Here is an 18,651-nt window from a genome sequence, read left to right on the forward strand (position 1 = left end):
TAATTGCAGACGCGGCGTATATATATTCTTTTATTCGTCCTTGTTGGGCACACAGACAAAGTAAAACCACTTGACGGGGTCGACGAGGAGTTAAGTTGCGCGTAGACACACACACACACACACACACACACTCTTCTTTTCACAGTCAATGGAGTTCAAGTTTCGAGAAATTGACGACAGAACGACGCCGTATCGGTCTTCTCCTTCTCCGTCTTCTCAGAGTTCGAGCTACCTATCTGATCAAGCATTGCGAGGTCCGTTTACATCTATCTCTCAATCGTCATTATCCTCTATTTGGTTACTAAACGCCAAAAAAAAAAAAAGAAGAATATATTCTTTTCAAGAAAATAGCTTTTGAAAAAAAAAAAAAAAAAGGTTCAGCAAGTAGTTTAAACACGCTTTTGTTTACATTGTTTGGCTGAAATATATAAAGGTTCAAGATTATAGACTCTTGCTTTCGATAGTGTTGTAATTTTCAGAATTGCTATGTACTGTGATCCAAATGCTGCCTTAATTTTTGTTCAAGATTATAGCTTGCCATCTTGATCCAATATAAACAATCTCTGTCAGGTAACTACTCAATGGACCCCAATTTCTTGAACAATCCAAGACACTTTTACACAATCCAGCGCGAGATTGAGAAGCAGATAATCAGGCACGAAATAATCACCCATGAAATTATCACTGCAGAAGTTGAGCGCCGGCGATTGCTTGAAGAAGAGGTGAGAAGGGAGCTGATGATTGAAAGAGAGATGGCAATGTATAGAGCAAGAGAAATGGGGCTGTCAATTGATGACAGGTTCTCAATGCAACTACACACAAGTTACCCGTTAATGCACCAGTCCAACAATTGCTGGCTTGAGGACCGGTTCCCATTTCCTTGGAATCCCAGCATGGGATTTGGACATAATGGACTGCCTCCTAACTTTTTGCCTCATTTTTCAAATGGGCCTTGGAGTGGCTTGGAGGTTAACAAGAAGGATAAACTGATTATGCTGGTCAGTGTTCAATTTTACTTCTTCACATAGTCTATTTATTTATTTTTTTTGGTGTCAATGAGTATATTTGTCTTAAATATTGGTTAATGATTGTATTATATGGAATCTGGTTCGCTACAAGTTTGGTGGAATTGATTCAATCAGGTGCTAGATTTAGAGGCATGTGAATGATGTGCGTCTGATTTTGGCATCTTGTCTTTGAGTTTTGCTGTTATTGACAGGGTAGGTGCATCCAGGTTTGCTACCCATGCATGCACTAATCCTTCTACTTGTGTGGGCTGTGCATCAAAAACTCAGTCCTAAGGGGGCATTATTGTGATTGATCAAGGAGAATTTTCTCCCTTGGTTACCATAGCTGCAATTTTTCATTACAACTATTTGTTATAGTGGCATTACTGTAATCTGGGCAGAAAATAACCCGAGATTGATGACTATGCTGATTCCTTAGATGTTGATTTTTGGTGCCCTAGTTTACTTGGGGAAGTCTACCCTGTACATAAACAGCAGACTCTTGCACATTCCTTGGGTTACATCAATATACAATGAAAGCATGATCCATTTGCACCATGTAGAATGAAAACAAACCTTGACTGGATCATGCTTTCATTGTTTATTTTCCTTGTGCGCTTTGTCCTATTACTCTACTTTTTCTGGTATTTTGTGTCTAACTGAGGTTATAGTTTAGGTGCTGAGTGGTAGATGTATCATGGATTACAGTAGATACTAAGTTTAAATAACACAATATAACAAAAAAGATTGCATTTCTTGTTATTTTTCTGATGCATTCTAGCACTTCCCTGTGGACCATTGCTCATTTTTGTTTTGATACTTGTGAAACTTGGTAAGTCTTGTTTTGATTTGTTAGAATTTTAGATTTTGGATCTATGAAAATTGAAAAATAAATAGAGATTAAGTGAGTTTGTTTCATGTTAGTTTCTTCATCTGCTCCATTTGAAATACTCTGTGGTGACATTGTTTCTCTTAATCCCTTATTCATCAAAGTTACTCTTTACATGTCCATTTGAATGGCTTCATCCCACACTAACCTGCATTTGTATGTTATTAGGAGGTTATTGCTTAGAGATTCCCATCCATTCTTAGTGCTATTAGACTTGGTCTTGATGCACAGGTGACAAGTTTGTTGGGGAGTACATTTGGATTCACTATCTTGATTTAGTTCCAAACATATAAGCATTTGGTTATTTATGTTGGTCAAGTTCACAAGTTCAGTTTGCTTGGTCAACTCAAGTAGACGAGAGAGTTGTGCAACTCTTGACCATGCGTGCAAATGCCATTGTATGTGGCTTTAAAATTTGGGCAGTGAGGACATTTGATCCCCCACAGCCTGGAATCAATGTGTGTCTGAAACCTTTTCTGAACGAAAACACGGAGCAAATGTGAGCTTGTCGCAAGCTAAGGTTCCAAGAGAGGTTACATATGTTTACCATGAAGTGTCATATGAACTTGTACAGATTGATTTCTGATGTTTCTTTTTCCCGGTAATTTCTTATTTTAAATCTTATTGCTTGTGTTCGTGTATGTGCGTTGGGCTGGAGGCTCCATTGAAATGCCGTTTCCTCAAATTATGAATTATAATGCTCGTAAGTGTTAATATCATCTCTTCTTCTTGTCCTGCTTATTAAGAAAGTGTTTCAGAATCCTTTTCAAACATTTTCCTTTTTTTTCTTGTTTTTTGAAGGAAAGATTTTCGTAGTTCAGTGCTGGAAATGTTGTTAATTAACAAGGATTCTGGTTGTATCAACTATTTAAATATACTTCTACATTCCGTCCTTTTATGAGAATTCACAATTTAAAATAAAATTTGTGCATTATTATTTTGTAAACAAATTCTTTCATCTGTACTGCACTGCAATAGCAGATGATGGAGCTCACTGGGAATATTTTTCATTTTTACCATTGATGTGATAACTAATATAAGGCATCATGGTTTCTGTATCGTTTCCAGCCTAAGCCCGATTCCAATACTTGTGGATCAAAGAAGAAAGCTGCCACACCACCTGCAGGTTCTGGAGAGCTTCCTTCAACGAGTTCAAACAAATCCAAGGAGTGGAGTTGTGTCCTCTGTCAGGTCAGTGCTACTACCGAGAGAGATCTAGATGTGCATCTCCAAGGTAAAAAGCACAAGGCCAAGGAAAAACTACTTAGAGATTTGAAGATGTGCATTAACTCCACTTCAAAAAAAGCTACGGAAAGCAGAGATAGTGCTGACCAAGAAATGAAGCCTAATGTAGAAGATCAATCAGTTAAAGCTAATAAAACTGTTGTTGGTTTAGACCAGAAAGTGGAGGGAGGTCAACCCCTGCAGGTTAAGCCCAATTCCAATCCTTGTGGATCAGATCAGAAAACTGCTACCCTACCTGCAGGTTCTGGAGAGCTTCCTTCGACGAATTCGAACAAGCCCAAGGAGTGGAGTTGTGCCCTCTGTCAGGTCAGTGCTCCTACTGAGAGAGGTCTAGATGAGCATCTTCAAGGTAGGAAGCACAAGGCCAAGGTTGCAGGGCTACTTAGAGATACGAAAAGGTGCAGTAACTCCATTCCATCCACGTCAAAAAAATCTACAGAAAGCAGAGATGGTGTTGGCCAAGAAATGAAGACTAAAATACAAGAGGAATCAGTTAACCAGAAAGTGGACGGTGGTCTAGATGAGCATCCTCAAGGTAAGAAGCAGAAGGCTAAGGAAGAAGAACTACTTGGAGCTCAGAAGTGGATAAAAAAATCCACAGAAAGCAGAGATAGTGCTGGCCAAGAAATGAAGGCTAAAGTAGAAGAGGAATCAGCTAAAGCTAATAGAACTGTTGTTGGTTTAGACCAGAAAGAGGAGGGTTGTCAAGCCCAGCAGGTTAAGCCCTATCCCAATCTTTGTGGATCAAAGCAGGAAGCTGCCACACTACCAGCAGGTTCTGGAGAGCTCCCGCTGACGAGTTCAAAGAAACCCACAGATTGGAGTTGTGCCCTCTGTCAGTTCAGTACTACTAGCAAGAGAGATCTAGATGAGCATCTTCAAGGCAGGAAGCACGAGGCCAAGGAAGAAGGACTACCTGGAGATCAGAAGATGTGCAGTAACTCCACCTCAAGAAACTCTATTGAAAACAGAGATAGTGCTGGCGAAGAAATTAAGGCTACTGTAGAAGAGGAATCAGTTAAAGCTAATAAAACTGTTGTTGGTTTAGACCAGAAAGTGGAGGGTGGTCAAGATGAGCATCTTCAAGGTAAGGAGCACAAGGCAAAGGAAGCCAAGCTAATTGGAGCTCAGACCACCTCATCTTCATCAACATCAAAAGAATCTGGAAAGACAATTAGACCAGAAAGTGGGTTTAGACCAGAAAGTGCTGGTCAAGCAATAAAAGCTAAAGTAGAAGAGGAATCAGTTGAAGCGATTAAAACTGTTGTGGGTTTAGACCAGAAAGTGGAGGGTGAAAAAGATTCGGAGAACAAAAATGAGGAGCTGCCAAAGAAGGACCCGAATGAAAACACTCGGAAGACGACAAATGGAATACCGACTGCAGAGACGATGAAGAGAAAACTTCCCCTTAGGGAGAATTTCGAATTCTGGTGTGAAGTTTGTCAAGTTGGTACTCACTCTGCTGTCGTGATGGAAGGTCATAAAAGGGGGAAGAAGCACATGGCTCGGTCTAATGAATACAGGAAAAATAATGAAGCCGTCCCCCTCACCACCAGCACAACAATTGTGACACCATCAGAGCCTACTGAGAATGTTGAAGGTGAAGCTGTAGTGGTCGAAGAATCAAATGAAGAAACAAGAGATTGTATTATTGAGAAGGCTGAAGATGAAGAGGTGGTGGTCTATAGAGGCAGATAAAGTGGGCCTGATGCAGCAGACTCCTTGTTATGCTGAAGGTAAAGCTCCTAACTTTTCTTTTGCTCTTGCACTTCATTATGAATGTTTTAAATTTCAATGAACCAGTTGCAACTTGCTTTATCATTTTAAAACTCGGAAATTACATTAATAAATTTAAATTCATTCTTCCATCTCATTATATATGGATTTGAAGGTACTGATTGATGAAGCCTATAAATTCAAGCAACAATACTGTAATGGGGATCATGTGTTGTTCTCTACTCTCCAGTCATTGGTAAAAAACTCCAAAAATGAAAACCAGACACTGTTAGATCTACTCTTTGAAAGTGCTTCATATATGCATGGTTATGACATTGGACTCTTCGGCTCAAAGCAAATTTTTCTTGATCATGACCTGACATTAGTTTATCTTTTGCTGGCAGGTAGTTGGCGGGATATCACTAACCACAACTTATGCAGAAGCTTCCTAACATCAGCGGTGGGTCCAGGATGTTTGATCGGATCAGCTAAATTATTGTATATGTTTGTGTGAATATTTACAAAGGAGTGAAAAAACTAATATATTAAATATCAAGAACCTCGTTCTGAATGAGGTTTACATATATAATTTGTAAAATAAACTAATAATTAAAATGACAATTTATCCTTTTAACTCGTAGAGATACAACCTTAAATTCCTTAAAATCCTGTTTAATTCAGCTCATTCAGAGGGAGACAATCAGACAAACCTTATTTTATTAGAGTGAACTGCGAAAGTACTAGCTTGACCAGAGAGATTAATGTCGTAGTTTGCACATATGTTTAATTGCAATTCAATATATATTGGAAGTGAACGTGAAAATGGACTTAATAATACTAAGGGAGACAATTCGTGGAACACATAATATCCGCTACATTGCTACTACCTAATAATTTCAGAACCAATTAACAGTCACCTTTATTGGAAAAATCCACTATGATTACAAGCAATCCCATCACATACATGAACAGTTAAATATACGCATCCGTAATTAGATATCACATTAATCAACCACATACATTTCTTGGTTTCTAAGCTCCACAATTGAAATTTCATGAAAAGGTTTCTGCATCGGTGCCTTATTGCGAGCGATAAATTCGTTGGACACGAGTTGCATTGTAGGTCGAGACTTTGGTTGAGAACGCAAGCATGAAAATGCTACTGTTGAAACAAGAATGATATCCTGCCTAATCTTCTGATCCACCGGAGGTGAGAGGCGTGGGTCCAACAAATCAATCAGCTTTATATTTTTATCCAATGATGAAGATGATGATGAGAGGATCTCTCCTGGATGCTTTCCCATTAGTACTTCTAGTGCCACCATTCTGAAGCTATAAACATCAGATTTCTCCGTCACAACCATGGTGTAGGCAAGTTTTGTATGAAAACAAAAACCTTTATCAGTGATGTTTTCTAAGTAATAACAAGAGCAATTTGTTTATATTTTTGAGCTTCTGCAGCAAGGTATGACAGAGAAACATATGTTTTTAACTGATATCTAAAGTGTATGTATTTTTTTTAAAAAAAAATAAGGAGTTAAACGGGCACGCAAAGTTCAAATTAATTTTTCAGCTCCTTATCTATTCTAAAATTCGAACTTAAGTAGCTAACTAAATAAAACTGCTTAAAAATTACTTAACAGAGTGTATACAAAAATTAATTAAAAGAATAATTAAAGAAGCAGAAGAAGAATAGCGAGAAGATTACCTGGAGCAATATATCCAGAAGTGCCAGCCAATAGAGTTCGATTGGATGAGTCAAAATTTAATAATCTAGCAACGCCAAAGTCAGCAACAAATGCTTCTAATTCTGAGTTGAGTAGAACGTTGTTGCTTGATATGTCGCGGTGAACAATTGGTGGTGTGCAGTGATGATGCAAGTATGACAAAGCATGAGCCATGCCCTTCACAATGTTCACCCTTTTAGCCCAATCCAAACCAACAGCTTCCTCATCTGTGCGTAGAACACAAAACAAGCTTCCCATTTCCATGTACTCATAGATTAAGAACATGCATTTCCTGTGCAAACAAAACCCGTAAAGCTTTACGATATTTCGATGCCATATTTGGGACAGTAGACGAGCCTCATTCCGGAAACTCTCGAGGGAAGCTAACTCCTCAGTTTCTGAACGGTGAAGCTTCTTCAAAGCAACTACTTTTCCACTGGGCAGTCGTGCTCGGTAAACGCTGCCATAGCCTCCGGTTCCAATGCAGTATTTGATATGGAAATCCTCAGTAGCTTCAATCATGTCTTGAAATGTAATTCTACCATCGTAATTCCAAATTGCAAACTCATCAGCGCACTTGGTAATTTCTCCTGTCTCAGTTGGTTCAACTTTCTTATCCCTTCGTCTACGGACAAACAAGATTCCAAATATTAAGGCAAGGAATGCGGACATAGGAAGAATAATTGCAACCAATCGAGTGGCAATCTTTTTGTCATTGCCTTTGTGATGTGGTGGTGGCGCTTTTGCCGAAGTACTTGGGATTTCTACCTCGAAATTGTTGCCTGATACATATAAGAGAGGCACTTTTTTGACAGATTCAGGGATGCTACCGGAAAGATTATTCATGGAAAGGTTCACGGTATCTATGCGTGGAATTTCTCCAAGCTGGGAAGGTATTTTACCATTAATCAAGTTATGGCTTAAATCAAGATAATTTAGTTCTTGAAGTTTGCCAATCTCTGACGAAATGCTTCCGCTTAACAAGTTGTTTCCCAATATTAATATCCGCAGCTTTGAGCAATTCATGAGTTCTTGAGGAATTGGACCATCAAGTTTGTTGTTGTACATATTTAAAGTAGTTAGCTGAGTCAAATGACCCAGGGACGAAGGGATTGGACCAACAAGTTTGTTTTCGGACAATTTTAAACTTCTCAATCTCTTTAAATGGCTAGGTGTTGAAGGAATTGAACCTTCAATTTCATTTCTGGACAGGTCAAGAACTTAAAGAGCCTTCAAACTCCCGATTCCTAATGGGATGGAACCATTAATTTGGTTCCAGACAATAGCCTGTTAGGAAATTGGTGGGTGAAGCAGACACGCACCTAAGTTGAAATTGGAAGAAAAATAAAGAACAAGCACAATAGACGACACTAGAAATTACGTGGTTCAGCTTTTAGCCTACATCCACGGGCGAAGACAGAAGGAAATATTTTACTATTGAAAATGAGTTACAAGTATTGTAGTATTTTAGCTCACTTCTCAAAACCCCAATACACCCAAACTCTCTAAATCACTATAACAAGAGCTTATAAATTCAAGCTCTCTAAACTCTCTCTCAACTGCTAAATTGCTCTCTGAATGGAATGAATTTGCTCATTCTCTTTGTTTCTATTTATAGAGAAAGCTTTGGCACTATTCATCAATTATATATATATATTTTTTTCTTCTTTTTCTTCTTTTTCTTCTTTCTCTTGTCAAAGTCGTGTGCTTCGTTTTTTTTCAAATTTGCTGCAAAATTCTTCTTCTTTGAACAAAATTGTTGCTGACCATCTAGATGGCTGCTTTATACCATCTAGATGGCCACTTTATTTGACATAGCCAAAGTAGTTAGCTGGGTTAGATGACCTAGAGTGGGGGGGATATTACCAACAAGGGAGTTAGAAGACAAGTTCAAAATTTTCAATTTGCTTAGATGACAAAGAGTTAGAGGGATATTACCAACAAGGAAGTTAGAAGACAAGTTCAAAATTTTCAATTTGCTTAGACGACCAAGAGTTGGAGGGATATATCCCCCAATGTAATTATCAGATAGATCCAGGCGGACGAGATTCCTCAATCTCCCCATCTCTGAAGGGATAATTCCTGTTGCGCATGTGATTTATGAAAAACGAGATCAGTATTCACTATCCTCATAGCAATAAAATTTATAAAGAAATCCTCATAAAAAAAAACTTCTTCAATGTTGTAAAAACAGACGTCTGCTTCAAGCATGAGCACGACTTCATACATACATACATAAATACATATATATAGTGAAGTTTCGTAGCATACCGGTAAGCCTGCTGGAGGGCAGTTCAAGAGTTTGGAGCATTGAAAGGGCAGTAATTTCAGATGGAATGCTCCCAGAGAGAAGATAATTTGAATGAATTTTGAAACTTTTGAGGTTGGGAAAGCAAGAGAAGTTGAAACGACCAAGCTCTCCTTTCATGTTATCATTTTCATACCAGAGTAAGCTGACCCTGATTACGCTTCCCGCTGAATTGCAACGGATGCCAGTCCACTTACAATGATCGGACGTGTAGTTGCCCGACGTTGCCCAATTGTCGTACCACCAGCCTGTAATCAGTAAAGCTTCTCTTTCTAACTGTACGGGTGACGACAATAATCCAGCAGCTGATGCTATTACAAATATTGTTTTATCACTTATAGCACCAACATTAATTAAAATTAAAATGACCACCAATCTCGAAACAGAGGATGCTGATGCCATGTTTATAATGGTTTTCGGTTGATTGAGCTATATTTGATTCTCAGCAAAGCGTTTATATAAGAATTAATTGTTTTGCAACCTCCCAGTGTTAATTTCCCATACGCGTTTTCAAATAGTGTGAGTCAAGGTCTTCTCTAGATGGATTCAATCATGGAGATATAACCTTATTGGCTTGTATTTTGTGTGGTGTAGATCTATTTGAACAACATTGCAGAAACATGAGATAATATGGAAAATATTAGAAATAATTAATAGCATTATTAAGATATTAAATATTAATATGAACAGAATGTGTGATTTGACAGAATAATCAAAATAATTTTTTTTTATTTTTTTAAAATAGTTACAAAAGTCCTTTTGTAACACACAAACTATGGAAACTCACGGGCTATTTCTAACATCCATTTTAATCTTTATTTATTTTTTTATAAATTTTTTTTTAATGATTAACCTTACATATTTTTTTTAACTTTAATAATGCCATATTATTTAATATTACAACTGCCATTCGAACCCGTGCAAAACATGAAGACATATATATATATATAACATTAATAATGCCACATTATTTAATATTTAATTTTGAAGGCCACTTTTTAAGTTGAGGGCAGGGAACCACTACGATTCCATAACACGCTCATCTAATCACCTTGACTATAAGACTTCTCCTAGTCGGCAATTATTTGGAAATAATGTCTTGACATATGCTGCGGAAATTAAAGAATGAAGTAGACTTTACGAAGTCAAGGTGTTTTTCTAGTCTACATATTTTAATTTATGTGTAGAAAATTAGAAATATTCAATGTATAATCTGATTCTATACAAAGATTAATGCCCTAGGATTGTGATTGAAATACTATAAGCAGTTTATTTTATAAGTTTAGATAAAAATGAAATTTGATGGCTTTGTTAAAAGTTATTTTTTTTTTATAATTTTCTCTATTTTGACTGTAACTTTTAAAAACAAAACAGAGACTATTTTTATAAGCAACTTATTAAATAAGTTGCTATATCTTTTTAAATGTTCATATTATAACCTTAATATTTTAAGAAAAGAATAATTATATCTTACTTTTCTATAAGCTTTAATATATAAATAAAAGACAATTTAAACTCATGTTTATTTTAATCATTAAATAATACAGGATCTTAAAGTGCGGATATAAAGTAGTTTTTTGGTACAGGACCTTAAAGTGCGGGAAACATTAGGAAAAATTTTAAAACCGCGGGATTTTAAAGGCTTAATACTTAAAACACTTAAACTGCACGGTTTATGCGTTTTCTCAAACGTTCCCGCACTTTAAAATTCTGAATTAGAATATTTTTATATGTGTGTGTGTGTGTGTGTGTGTGGAGGGCAAATCTTTGACTACCTCCGGCTTCAAGGACCTATACAGTAACTCTTAAATCAAAGGGAGAAAATAGTTAATTCAATCTGATTGAATATGAATTGATATTCACCATATGATTATTACATAAAGATTGAGCCTTAAGTGTTTTACATTAAGTAATATTGCACACCTGTTCTACACATTTAGACAACTCAGTAAGAATTATGCAAATGACAACCAAATCCAAACTAGCTAGGTGCACTATTATTATTTATCTTTGCTCCATAAATATTAGAAAGATAGAGGAGAGGAAGAAAAAGAAAAAACTAATTTTGTAGTCACAAATTAATCTTATGCTCTGATTTTGAAGCAAATCTGCTAAATATTTGAGGATCCAACCATGAAGCATGTCCACTTCAATCTTTCGCTGCACTGCTAACCATTATGGGTCGTCTTCTATTGCTGGCTGTATGTCTAAGCAATGGGAACCTGCTCCAATTTACACACTATTAATTATGTTATCCAATAATTTAGTTAATAATTGAACACTTATTTTTTATTTTATAGAAAAATTTACATACTCTTTCTTGTTGTCACTGCTATTATATTGTCTGATATCTTCCAAAACTCTATAATCTCCCCCCCCCCCCCCACCAAAAAAAAAAAAGAAGAAAAAGAATAAGGCATATAATTAAACGGGTAACTTCGATAGAAAAGAGTGTACAAAATTTTTAAGCTTAATTGCCCCTCGCTGCTATAGGGATCACGAAGGCCATTAGGTAAAATAATGTTGCTACCAAATCTCTTTAAAACCACTCTTATATCTTGCAAATTAAAAAGAAATAGAAATCAAACAACAATTGAGGTAAACTTTATAATTAAAAAAGAAAATATATTTACTATTTCTTAATTTTACGATTGCTGAAAGTATTCATTAATTGGAATGCAAAATAAATTTGTATCAAAATAATATTGGCATAATTAATATTTTGGTCAAACGAGATCAAAATGAATAAAATGATGCAACAAATGACACGACATTAATCAAAAGATGTAAGTAAGTTAATAATATTAAAATTTACTTTCTCCATAAGATGCTCCAACAACGATAATGGGAGACATTTCGGCCGATAAATTTTTCCTTGATGTGTAAGAGAATCTTTGCATAATCTGCCAAAGCTTGAGCAGAGTTGAAATATCCACGAAGAGTTGCATTCTTTAGGGCATCTTTGCTTGATACAAAAGGTACTGATTTTCCATAGAACCGATGCTGCATAAAAAATCGAATTAAAAAAAAAATCCATCACAACTTTTCAGTTCATATTGTAGAATATTCTGATTAAGATTTGTCTTTATTATTATTATTTTGTATGCGAACTCTATTTCAATTATTATCAAGCTAGCCTGATAACAGATTCTTTACTTACCTCTATGTAAACTTGCAAGGCTTTAAATCAATGAGCATTATCAGTAAGCCATCCAGTGCCACCAAGGTCATCATCAAGACTACTCTCTTCACCAAGATATGCCAATATTGGCGCCGCCGTGGCTCCGCCGCCGCCCCAATGTTTGAAGTCACATATCTATGAGAAAAAGTTAAATAACTTTGTGGATTATAGTTAAAGTGATCAAGTATTTGATCATAATAATAAGTTTCGAGATCACCCTCTGGTTCTGAAGTTAATATTTTTTTACTAGGGTTTAGAAAAATAGTCCTTCCACGCACAACACCAAGCTTTGGGATGTTCTTTAATGGTGAAGTGGAAGCAAAAGCAAAATTTGTGAGGAGAAGAAGAAAATTAACAGTAGTCTCACACGAAAGGGTGGCAATTTATTACACGAATTTGTGAATTAGACACTAACACATCATAACGAGATGATTAATTATCATGTCAAACCTGTGTCCTCTTCACTAATAAATTCGTATTGCACTTTGACTTCCCCACGGGGGATTCTTTATTTTTTATTTTTAAAACAAAACAAATGCATGCAACTTACCATAAAAAGATGAATGAACACTAAAGACTGTGCAACGCAACCCAGAATGCAATCATTAACCTCACAAAAAATGGACCCTGAGATTCACTGTAACAACGTCATTAGTATTTTTCTCTATCAACGTCATTAGTATTTAATTATATCTATTTTTTTAAATCCTAATACATAAATAAAGACAATTTAAACTTATGTCTATTTTAGTGATTAGATAATAAAATAATTCTTTCATATTTAAATTTACCAAACTCCGAGCAAGCTACTTTTATAATCATCAATTTATTTTATTCGCACACAGAAGTAGTTTATTTCATCAGCCATCTGAATTTCAAACTGATCCCAAGTCATGATTGGAATTGCATTGGATTGTCAAATAATTAAACAAAAGTAGCTATTATGTGGGAGAATAAGAATAGGTTCACCTGGAGCAATACACTCATAAGCTTGGCTACTAATAAACGGAGCATATAAGGATAAACACCCAAGTTTTGAGAGATACATGTATATGGAGGGCAAATTCTTTGTCTCTCCCCGGCTTCAAGGAAATGGTTAAATCAATGTGATTGTATATGAATTGATATTCCCCATATGATTATTACATAAAGATTGAACCCTTTTTATGTGCTTTACAATAAGTAAGCACACTTGTTCTACACATTAAGACAACCCAGATTAAGAATTATGAAAATGACCAAATCTAAAACTAGCTAGGCGCACTATTATTTATCTTTGCTCCATAAATATTAGAAAGATAGAGGAGAGGAAGAAAAAGAAAAGACTAATTTTGTAGTCACAATATAATCTTATGCTCTGATTTTGAAGCAAATCAGCAAAGTATTTGAGGATCCAATCATGAACCATGTCCACTTCAATCTTTCGCTGCATTACTAACCACTCTGGATCATCTTCTGTTACTGGCTGTATGTCTAAGCAATGGGAACCTGCTCCAATTTACACACTATTAATTATGTTATCCAATAATTTAGTTAATAATTGAACACTAATTTTTTTATTTTATAGAAAAATTTACATAACGTTTCTTGTTGTCACTGCTATTATATTGTCTGATATATCTTTTAGAACCCTATAACCTCAAAAAAGAAAAGAAAAAAATGTATAATTAAATTGGTAACTTCGATAGAAGTTTAATTACCCAGCGCTACTATAGAGATCACGAAGGCCATTAGAGAAAATAATGTTGCTACCAAATCTATTTAAAACCACTCTTATGTCCTGCAAATATAAAAGAAATAGAAATAAAAAAAAATTGAGGTAAATATTAACCATTATACACTAACACATCATAACGAGATGATTAATTATCATGTCAAATCTCTGTGTCCTCTTCACTAATCAATTCGTGTTTGCACTTTAACTTCCCCACGGGGGATTCTTTATTTATTTATTTTTAAAAATAAGTGCAAAATTTATTCCACCGAGTATAATCAAGGGGTGCCCGTCAAGACTTAGATGGTGCAAATAATTCCACCAACGGATATGAAGATCCCAAGTTGGTCAATGATTAGAATGCTGAAAGCAAGCAACAGCTGCAACATGGTTACACAGTCATATCATCTACAAGCCAAACGTGTGTCCGCCCAATTAGACACCATAACCTCTCACGAAAAATATCATCACACAAACATGGACCCTGAGATTCACTGTAACAACGTCGTTTTCTTTATCAAAGGCTCCCAGTAGCCGCGCCCCACCCCCCCTACCCCACACGCACACACAAAAAGAAAACTATATAGATCTTACAAGAACAACGAAGTCATTATGCAAACTAGAAGAAAGTGTAGATTGATAGGCAATAATTGAAATAAGATGCGAAATTATTTATAACACAATTAACAATTCAACAATCATACGTGTTGATTTATTTTCAATCTGACTTGGACACTATGTTATATTTTATTATCTTTTAATAAATATCTATATATATATATATATAAATAATCAAAAAATTATATAAAATTCACCATGAAAATAAGGAAAACGAAAAAAAAAAAATCAAACGGTCTTATTACACACACACACTTGTCTGCTTGACGATTTGCTCTGATATTTTCCTTTCTTCTTCAATCAATGAACTGTCTACAGAATCTTCCAAGGTCCTCTTTTTCTTCTTCTTTTTTTAATTTTTATTTTAATTCTCCTTTAATTCGTTTTCATTTTTTAATTTTTTTGGTTAATATTTCAGATCATCCGCTTTGCCTTTGCAAAGCTTCAGATTCAATCAACGGAAGCCTACTTCTTCTTCTTCTTTCAATTCTCTGGTAAAACGCAATATTTTTTTGTCGTTTTTTCTTCCTGTTAATACTTAATGCTTGGGCGTTTTGTGTGTAATGGAAATGGAGTCTCGTGTCTGATTTATTATCGCAGGGAACGATGAATTATGCTGATCTAAATCGACGTATCACCGTTAAGGTAACTATATAATATTTTAATTTCAAATTCATTTCTTTCCTTTTTTTTTTGTTTTTTAAAAGCGTAATATTAGCTTCAACTGTGATGCTGTTCAGTACAGTGCTGACATTTTTATTCATAAATATCTTCAGATATTTCATAATATGGAATATTCTTCTTTATTCTGTTCTATTTATTTACTGGTTTTAATGTACATTTTGTCGAGGAGTTACATACGCGAGTATAAAATTAACTTCAACTGATAATGGTAGTCTGATTATGCCATTAGTTTTATCGAGTCCATGTTGATTCAGTTTGTTGTTTGATTTTTATGTGGAACTGTTACTTGATTATACATGAACATTCACTTGTGCAAATTTGCTGATGAAATTTATTTACGGGCAATTACTGGTTCCACCTCTAGTAAGGAGACATCTGATAGCTCTGAAGTTAAGGAGGAAAAATCCGAGATCTATAGTACTAATATGACAGAGGCTATGGGTGCTGGTAATTTAACTCACACTATGCTCTAATTTTGATAGTAAGGCAGTTGTGGAGACCCTTAAGTGGGAAAGGATGCTTTCCATGTTAAAGGCATGTCTATTATTGTGGATTTGCAAAATTTATATGGAATGTGATTAAATGATGTTTGTATATTGTATTATGTGATTGAAGCATGAATTAAACGTTTTAATGTTTCATTCTAGAACTTCCCTGTGGACCTTTGCTCGTTTTTGTTTTGATACTTATGAAACTTGGTAAGTCTTGTTTTGATTTGTTAGAGATTTTCTGCTGATGGACAATTTCAGAAGAAAGCAGTGACAATGCAGTGCTTACTAATTGAGGGTAGCTCAAAATGATAATTTTAGATTTTGGATCTATGAAAATTGAAAAATAAATAGAGATAAGTGAGTTTGTTTCATGTTAGTTTCTTCATCCGCTCCAATTGAAATACTCTGTGATGAGATTGTTTCTCTTAAACCCTTATTCATCAAAGTTACCCTTTACATGTCCATTTGAATGGCTTTATCCCACACCAACCTTGATTTTTATGTTATTAGGAGGTTGTTGCTTAGAGATTCCCATGTCCATTCTTAGTGCTATAAGACTTTGTCTTGATGCACAGGTGACAAGTTTGTTGGGGAGTACATTTGGACTCACAATCTTGATTTAATTCCAAACATGTTAGCATTGGGTTATTTATGTCGGTCAAAGTTCACAAATTCAGTTTGCTTGGTCAACTCAAGTAGACGACAGAGTTGTGTAACTCATTGACCATGCGTGCAAATACCAATGTATGTGGCTTTAAAAATTTGGGCAACGAGGACATGTGATCCTCCACAGCCTGGAATTAATGTGTGTCTGAAACCTTTTTTGAACGAAAACACAGAAAATGTGAGCTTGTCACAAGCTAAGTTTCCAAGAGAGGTTACATATGTTTACCATGAAGTGTCACATGAACTTGTACAGATTGATTTGTGATGTTTCTTTTCCCGGTAATTTCTTATGTTAAATCTTATTGATTGTGTTTGTGTATGTGCGTTGGGCTGGAAGCTCCATTAAAATGGTTTTTCCGCAAATTATGAATTATAATGCTCATAAGATATCATCTCTCCTTGTCCAGCTTATTAAGAAAGTATTTCATAATCCTATTCAAACATATTCCTTTTTTTTTTCTTTTTTGGGATGGAGATATTTTCCTAGTTCAATGCTGGAAATGTTGTTAATAAACAAGGATTCTGGTTGTATTAACTATTTGACTATACTTCTACATTCCTACCTTTTTTGAGAATTCACAATTTCAAATAAAATTTGCACGTTATCATTTTGTAAACAAATTCTTTCATCTGTACTACAACAGCAGATGATGGAGCTCACTGGGAATATTTTTCATTTTTACCATTGATGTGATAACTAATATAAGGCATTGTGGTTTCTGTGTTTGGGTATCATTTCCAGCCTAAGCCTGATACCAGTGTTTGTGGATCAAAGCAGAAAGCTGCCACACCACCTGCAGGTTCTGGAGAGCTTCCTTCAACGAGTTCAAGCAAACCCAAGGAGTGGAGTTGTGCCCTCTTGTCAGGTCACTGCTACTACCGAGAGAGGGCTAGACGTGCATCTCCAAGGCAAGAAGCACAAGGCCAAGGAAAAACTACTTAGAGATTTGAAGATGTGCATTAGCTGCACTTCAAAAAAATCTATGGAAAGCAGAAATAGTGCACCAAGAAATGAAGCCTAATTTAGAAGAGGAATCAGTTGGTGCCAAAAAAACTGTTGTTGGTTTAGACCAGAAAGTGGAGGGTGGTCAAACCCTGCAGGTTAAACCCAAATCCAATCTTTGTGGAACAAATCAGAATGCTGCTGCACCACCTGCAGGTTCTGGAGAGCTCCCTTCGACAAATTCAACCAAAACTGAGCAGTGGAGTTGTGCCCTCTGTCAGGTCAGTGCTACGACCCAGAGAGGTCTGGATGAGCATCTTCAAGGTAGGAAGCACAAGGCCAAGGTGGCAGAACTACTTAGAGATAAGAAAATGTGCAATAACTCCACTTCATCCACGTCAAAAATATCTACAGAAAGCAGAGATGGTGTTGGCCAAGAAATGAAGACTAAAGTACAAGAGGAATCAGTTAAAGCTAATAAAACTGTTGTTGGTTTGAACCAGAAAGTGGAGGGTGGTCTAGATGAGCATCCTCAAGGTAAGAAGCAGAAAGCCAAGGAAGAAGAACTACTTGGAGCTCAGAAGTGGATAAAAAAATCTACAGAAAGCAGAGATAGTGCTGGCCAAGAAATGAAGACTAAAGTAGAAGAGGAATCATTTAAAGCTAATAGAGAGAGATCCAGATTAGCATCTTCAAGGCAAGAAGCATAAGGCCAAGGAAGAAGAATTACTTGGAGATCAGAAGATGTGCAGTAACTCCACTTCAAAAAACTCTACTGAAAGCAGAGATAGTGCTGGCCAAGAAATTAAGGCTACTGTAGAAAAGGAATCAGTTAAAGCTAATAAAACTGCTGTTGTTTTAGAACAGAAAGTGGAGGGTGGTCAAGATGAGCATCTTCGAGGTGAGAAGCACAAGGCGAAGGAAGTGGAGCTAATTGGAGCTCAGAAGATGTGCACTTCCTCATCTTCAACAACATCAAAAGAATCTGGAAAGACAATTAAGCTTACCAAAAGCAGAGATAGCGCCGGCCAAGAAATGAAAGCCTAAACAGAATCAGTTAAAGCTATTAAAACTGTTGTGGGTTTTGACCAGAATGTGGGGGGCGAAGAAGATTCAGAGAACAAAAATGAGGAGCTGCCAAAGAAGAAGGCGTTGAATGCAATCACTCAGAAGACAACAAATGGAATACCAACTGGAGGGATGATGAGGAGAAAACTTCCCCTTAGAGAGAACTTCGAATTCTGGTGTGAAGTTTTTCAGGTTGGTACTCACTCCGCTGTTGTGATGGAGGGTCATAAAAGGGGGAAGAAACACATGGCTCGGTCTAATGGATCTAGGAAAAATAATGAGGCCGTCCCCCTCACCACCCGCACTACAATTGTGACACCATCAGAGCCTACTGAGAATGTTGGAGATGAAGATGCGGTGGCCCAAGAATGAAATGAAGAAACCGCAGAGAGTG

At 36.1% G+C, this 18,651-nt stretch overlaps 5 protein-coding genes and 1 pseudogene across 15 annotated transcripts in view; 4 read left to right on the forward strand and 2 right to left on the reverse strand.

The window, feature by feature from the left end:
* LOC102612797 (uncharacterized) overlaps positions 1–6,127 on the forward strand; it is a 91,261-nt gene extending 85,134 nt beyond the window's left edge. The window contains exon 7 of the transcript XR_008054028.1: positions 6,068–6,127. The gene's annotated coding sequence lies outside the window, so the exon portion shown is untranslated. The remainder of the gene's footprint in view (positions 1–6,067) is intronic.
* Positions 45–5,497, forward strand: LOC102608936 (uncharacterized). Of its 3 annotated transcripts, XM_052439394.1 has the most exons (5): positions 46–254; positions 571–998; positions 2,965–3,016; positions 3,377–4,877; positions 5,262–5,497. In XM_052439394.1, the coding sequence occupies exons 1-4, from the start codon at positions 149–151 to the stop codon at positions 4,837–4,839; spliced, it is 2,049 nt and encodes a 682-aa protein (XP_052295354.1). In that variant the 5' UTR covers positions 46–148; the 3' UTR covers positions 4,840–4,877; positions 5,262–5,497. The 3 variants fall into 3 exon arrangements, with proteins under 3 accessions (XP_052295352.1, XP_052295353.1, XP_052295354.1); XM_052439392.1 differs by having other exon boundaries at positions 45–254; positions 2,965–4,877; XM_052439393.1 differs by having other exon boundaries at positions 45–254; positions 3,001–4,877.
* On the forward strand, positions 1,005–18,049 carry LOC127898707 (UBP1-associated proteins 1C-like). Of its 3 annotated transcripts, none has more exons than XM_052439415.1 (2): positions 1,005–2,599; positions 16,989–18,049. In XM_052439415.1, exon 2 carries the CDS (start codon positions 17,258–17,260, stop codon positions 17,897–17,899), a length of 642 nt encoding a protein of 213 aa, XP_052295375.1. In that variant the 5' UTR covers positions 1,005–2,599; positions 16,989–17,257; the 3' UTR covers positions 17,900–18,049. The 3 variants fall into 3 exon arrangements, with proteins under 3 accessions (XP_052295375.1, XP_052295376.1, XP_052295377.1); XM_052439416.1 differs by lacking the exon at positions 1,005–2,599 and adding an exon at positions 15,073–15,536; XM_052439417.1 differs by lacking the exon at positions 1,005–2,599 and adding an exon at positions 15,073–15,536 and having other exon boundaries at positions 17,025–18,049.
* Positions 5,702–18,651, reverse strand: part of LOC102610097 (MDIS1-interacting receptor like kinase 2) — a 37,942-nt gene continuing 24,992 nt past the window's right edge. For 2 of the 6 annotated variants that reach the window (XM_052439409.1, XM_052439408.1), the window contains one exon: positions 5,702–5,774. Coding sequence is in view for 4 of the 6 variants with exons in the window: in XM_052439411.1 (XP_052295371.1) it covers positions 6,170–6,189; positions 6,566–7,652 (1,107 nt within the window). In the remaining 2 variants the exon portion in view is untranslated. Of the gene's footprint in view, positions 5,775–6,043; positions 6,190–6,565; positions 8,667–8,855; positions 9,445–18,651 lie in introns of those variants that run through there. The other 4 variants (XM_052439411.1, XM_052439413.1, XM_052439412.1 and 1 more) reach the window with 4 other exon arrangements.
* LOC127898687 (uncharacterized) lies at positions 11,697–13,804 on the reverse strand (annotated as a pseudogene).
* LOC102631492 (uncharacterized) overlaps positions 14,577–18,651 on the forward strand; it is a 167,683-nt gene continuing 163,608 nt past the window's right edge. For both annotated transcript variants that reach the window (XM_052439397.1, XM_052439401.1), the window contains exons 1-2: positions 14,577–14,734; positions 14,824–14,899. The gene's annotated coding sequence lies outside the window, so the exon portion shown is untranslated. The remainder of the gene's footprint in view (positions 14,735–14,823; positions 14,900–18,651) is intronic.

This window comes from Citrus sinensis, chromosome 4, assembly GCF_022201045.2.
Source record: "Citrus sinensis cultivar Valencia sweet orange chromosome 4, DVS_A1.0, whole genome shotgun sequence".
NCBI classification, from domain to species: domain Eukaryota; kingdom Viridiplantae; phylum Streptophyta; class Magnoliopsida; order Sapindales; family Rutaceae; genus Citrus; species Citrus sinensis.

What these genes read in the sequence shown, in the direction of transcription:
- LOC102608936 (XM_052439392.1), top strand. Translation starts at nt 149, where the DNA reads ATGGAGTTCAAGTTTCGAGAAATTGACGACAGAACGACGCCGTATCGG. An exon ending in ATCTGATCAAGCATTGCGAG is followed by an intron (nt 255 to 570) that starts GTCCGTTTACAT and finishes AATCTCTGTCAG; the next exon opens with GTAACTACTCAATGGACCCC. An exon ending in AGGATAAACTGATTATGCTG is followed by an intron (nt 999 to 2,964) that starts GTCAGTGTTCAA and finishes TATCGTTTCCAG; the next exon opens with CCTAAGCCCGATTCCAATAC.
- LOC127898707 (XM_052439415.1), top strand. Translation starts at nt 17,258, where the DNA reads ATGAAGCCTAATTTAGAAGAGGAATCAGTTGGTGCCAAAAAAACTGTT.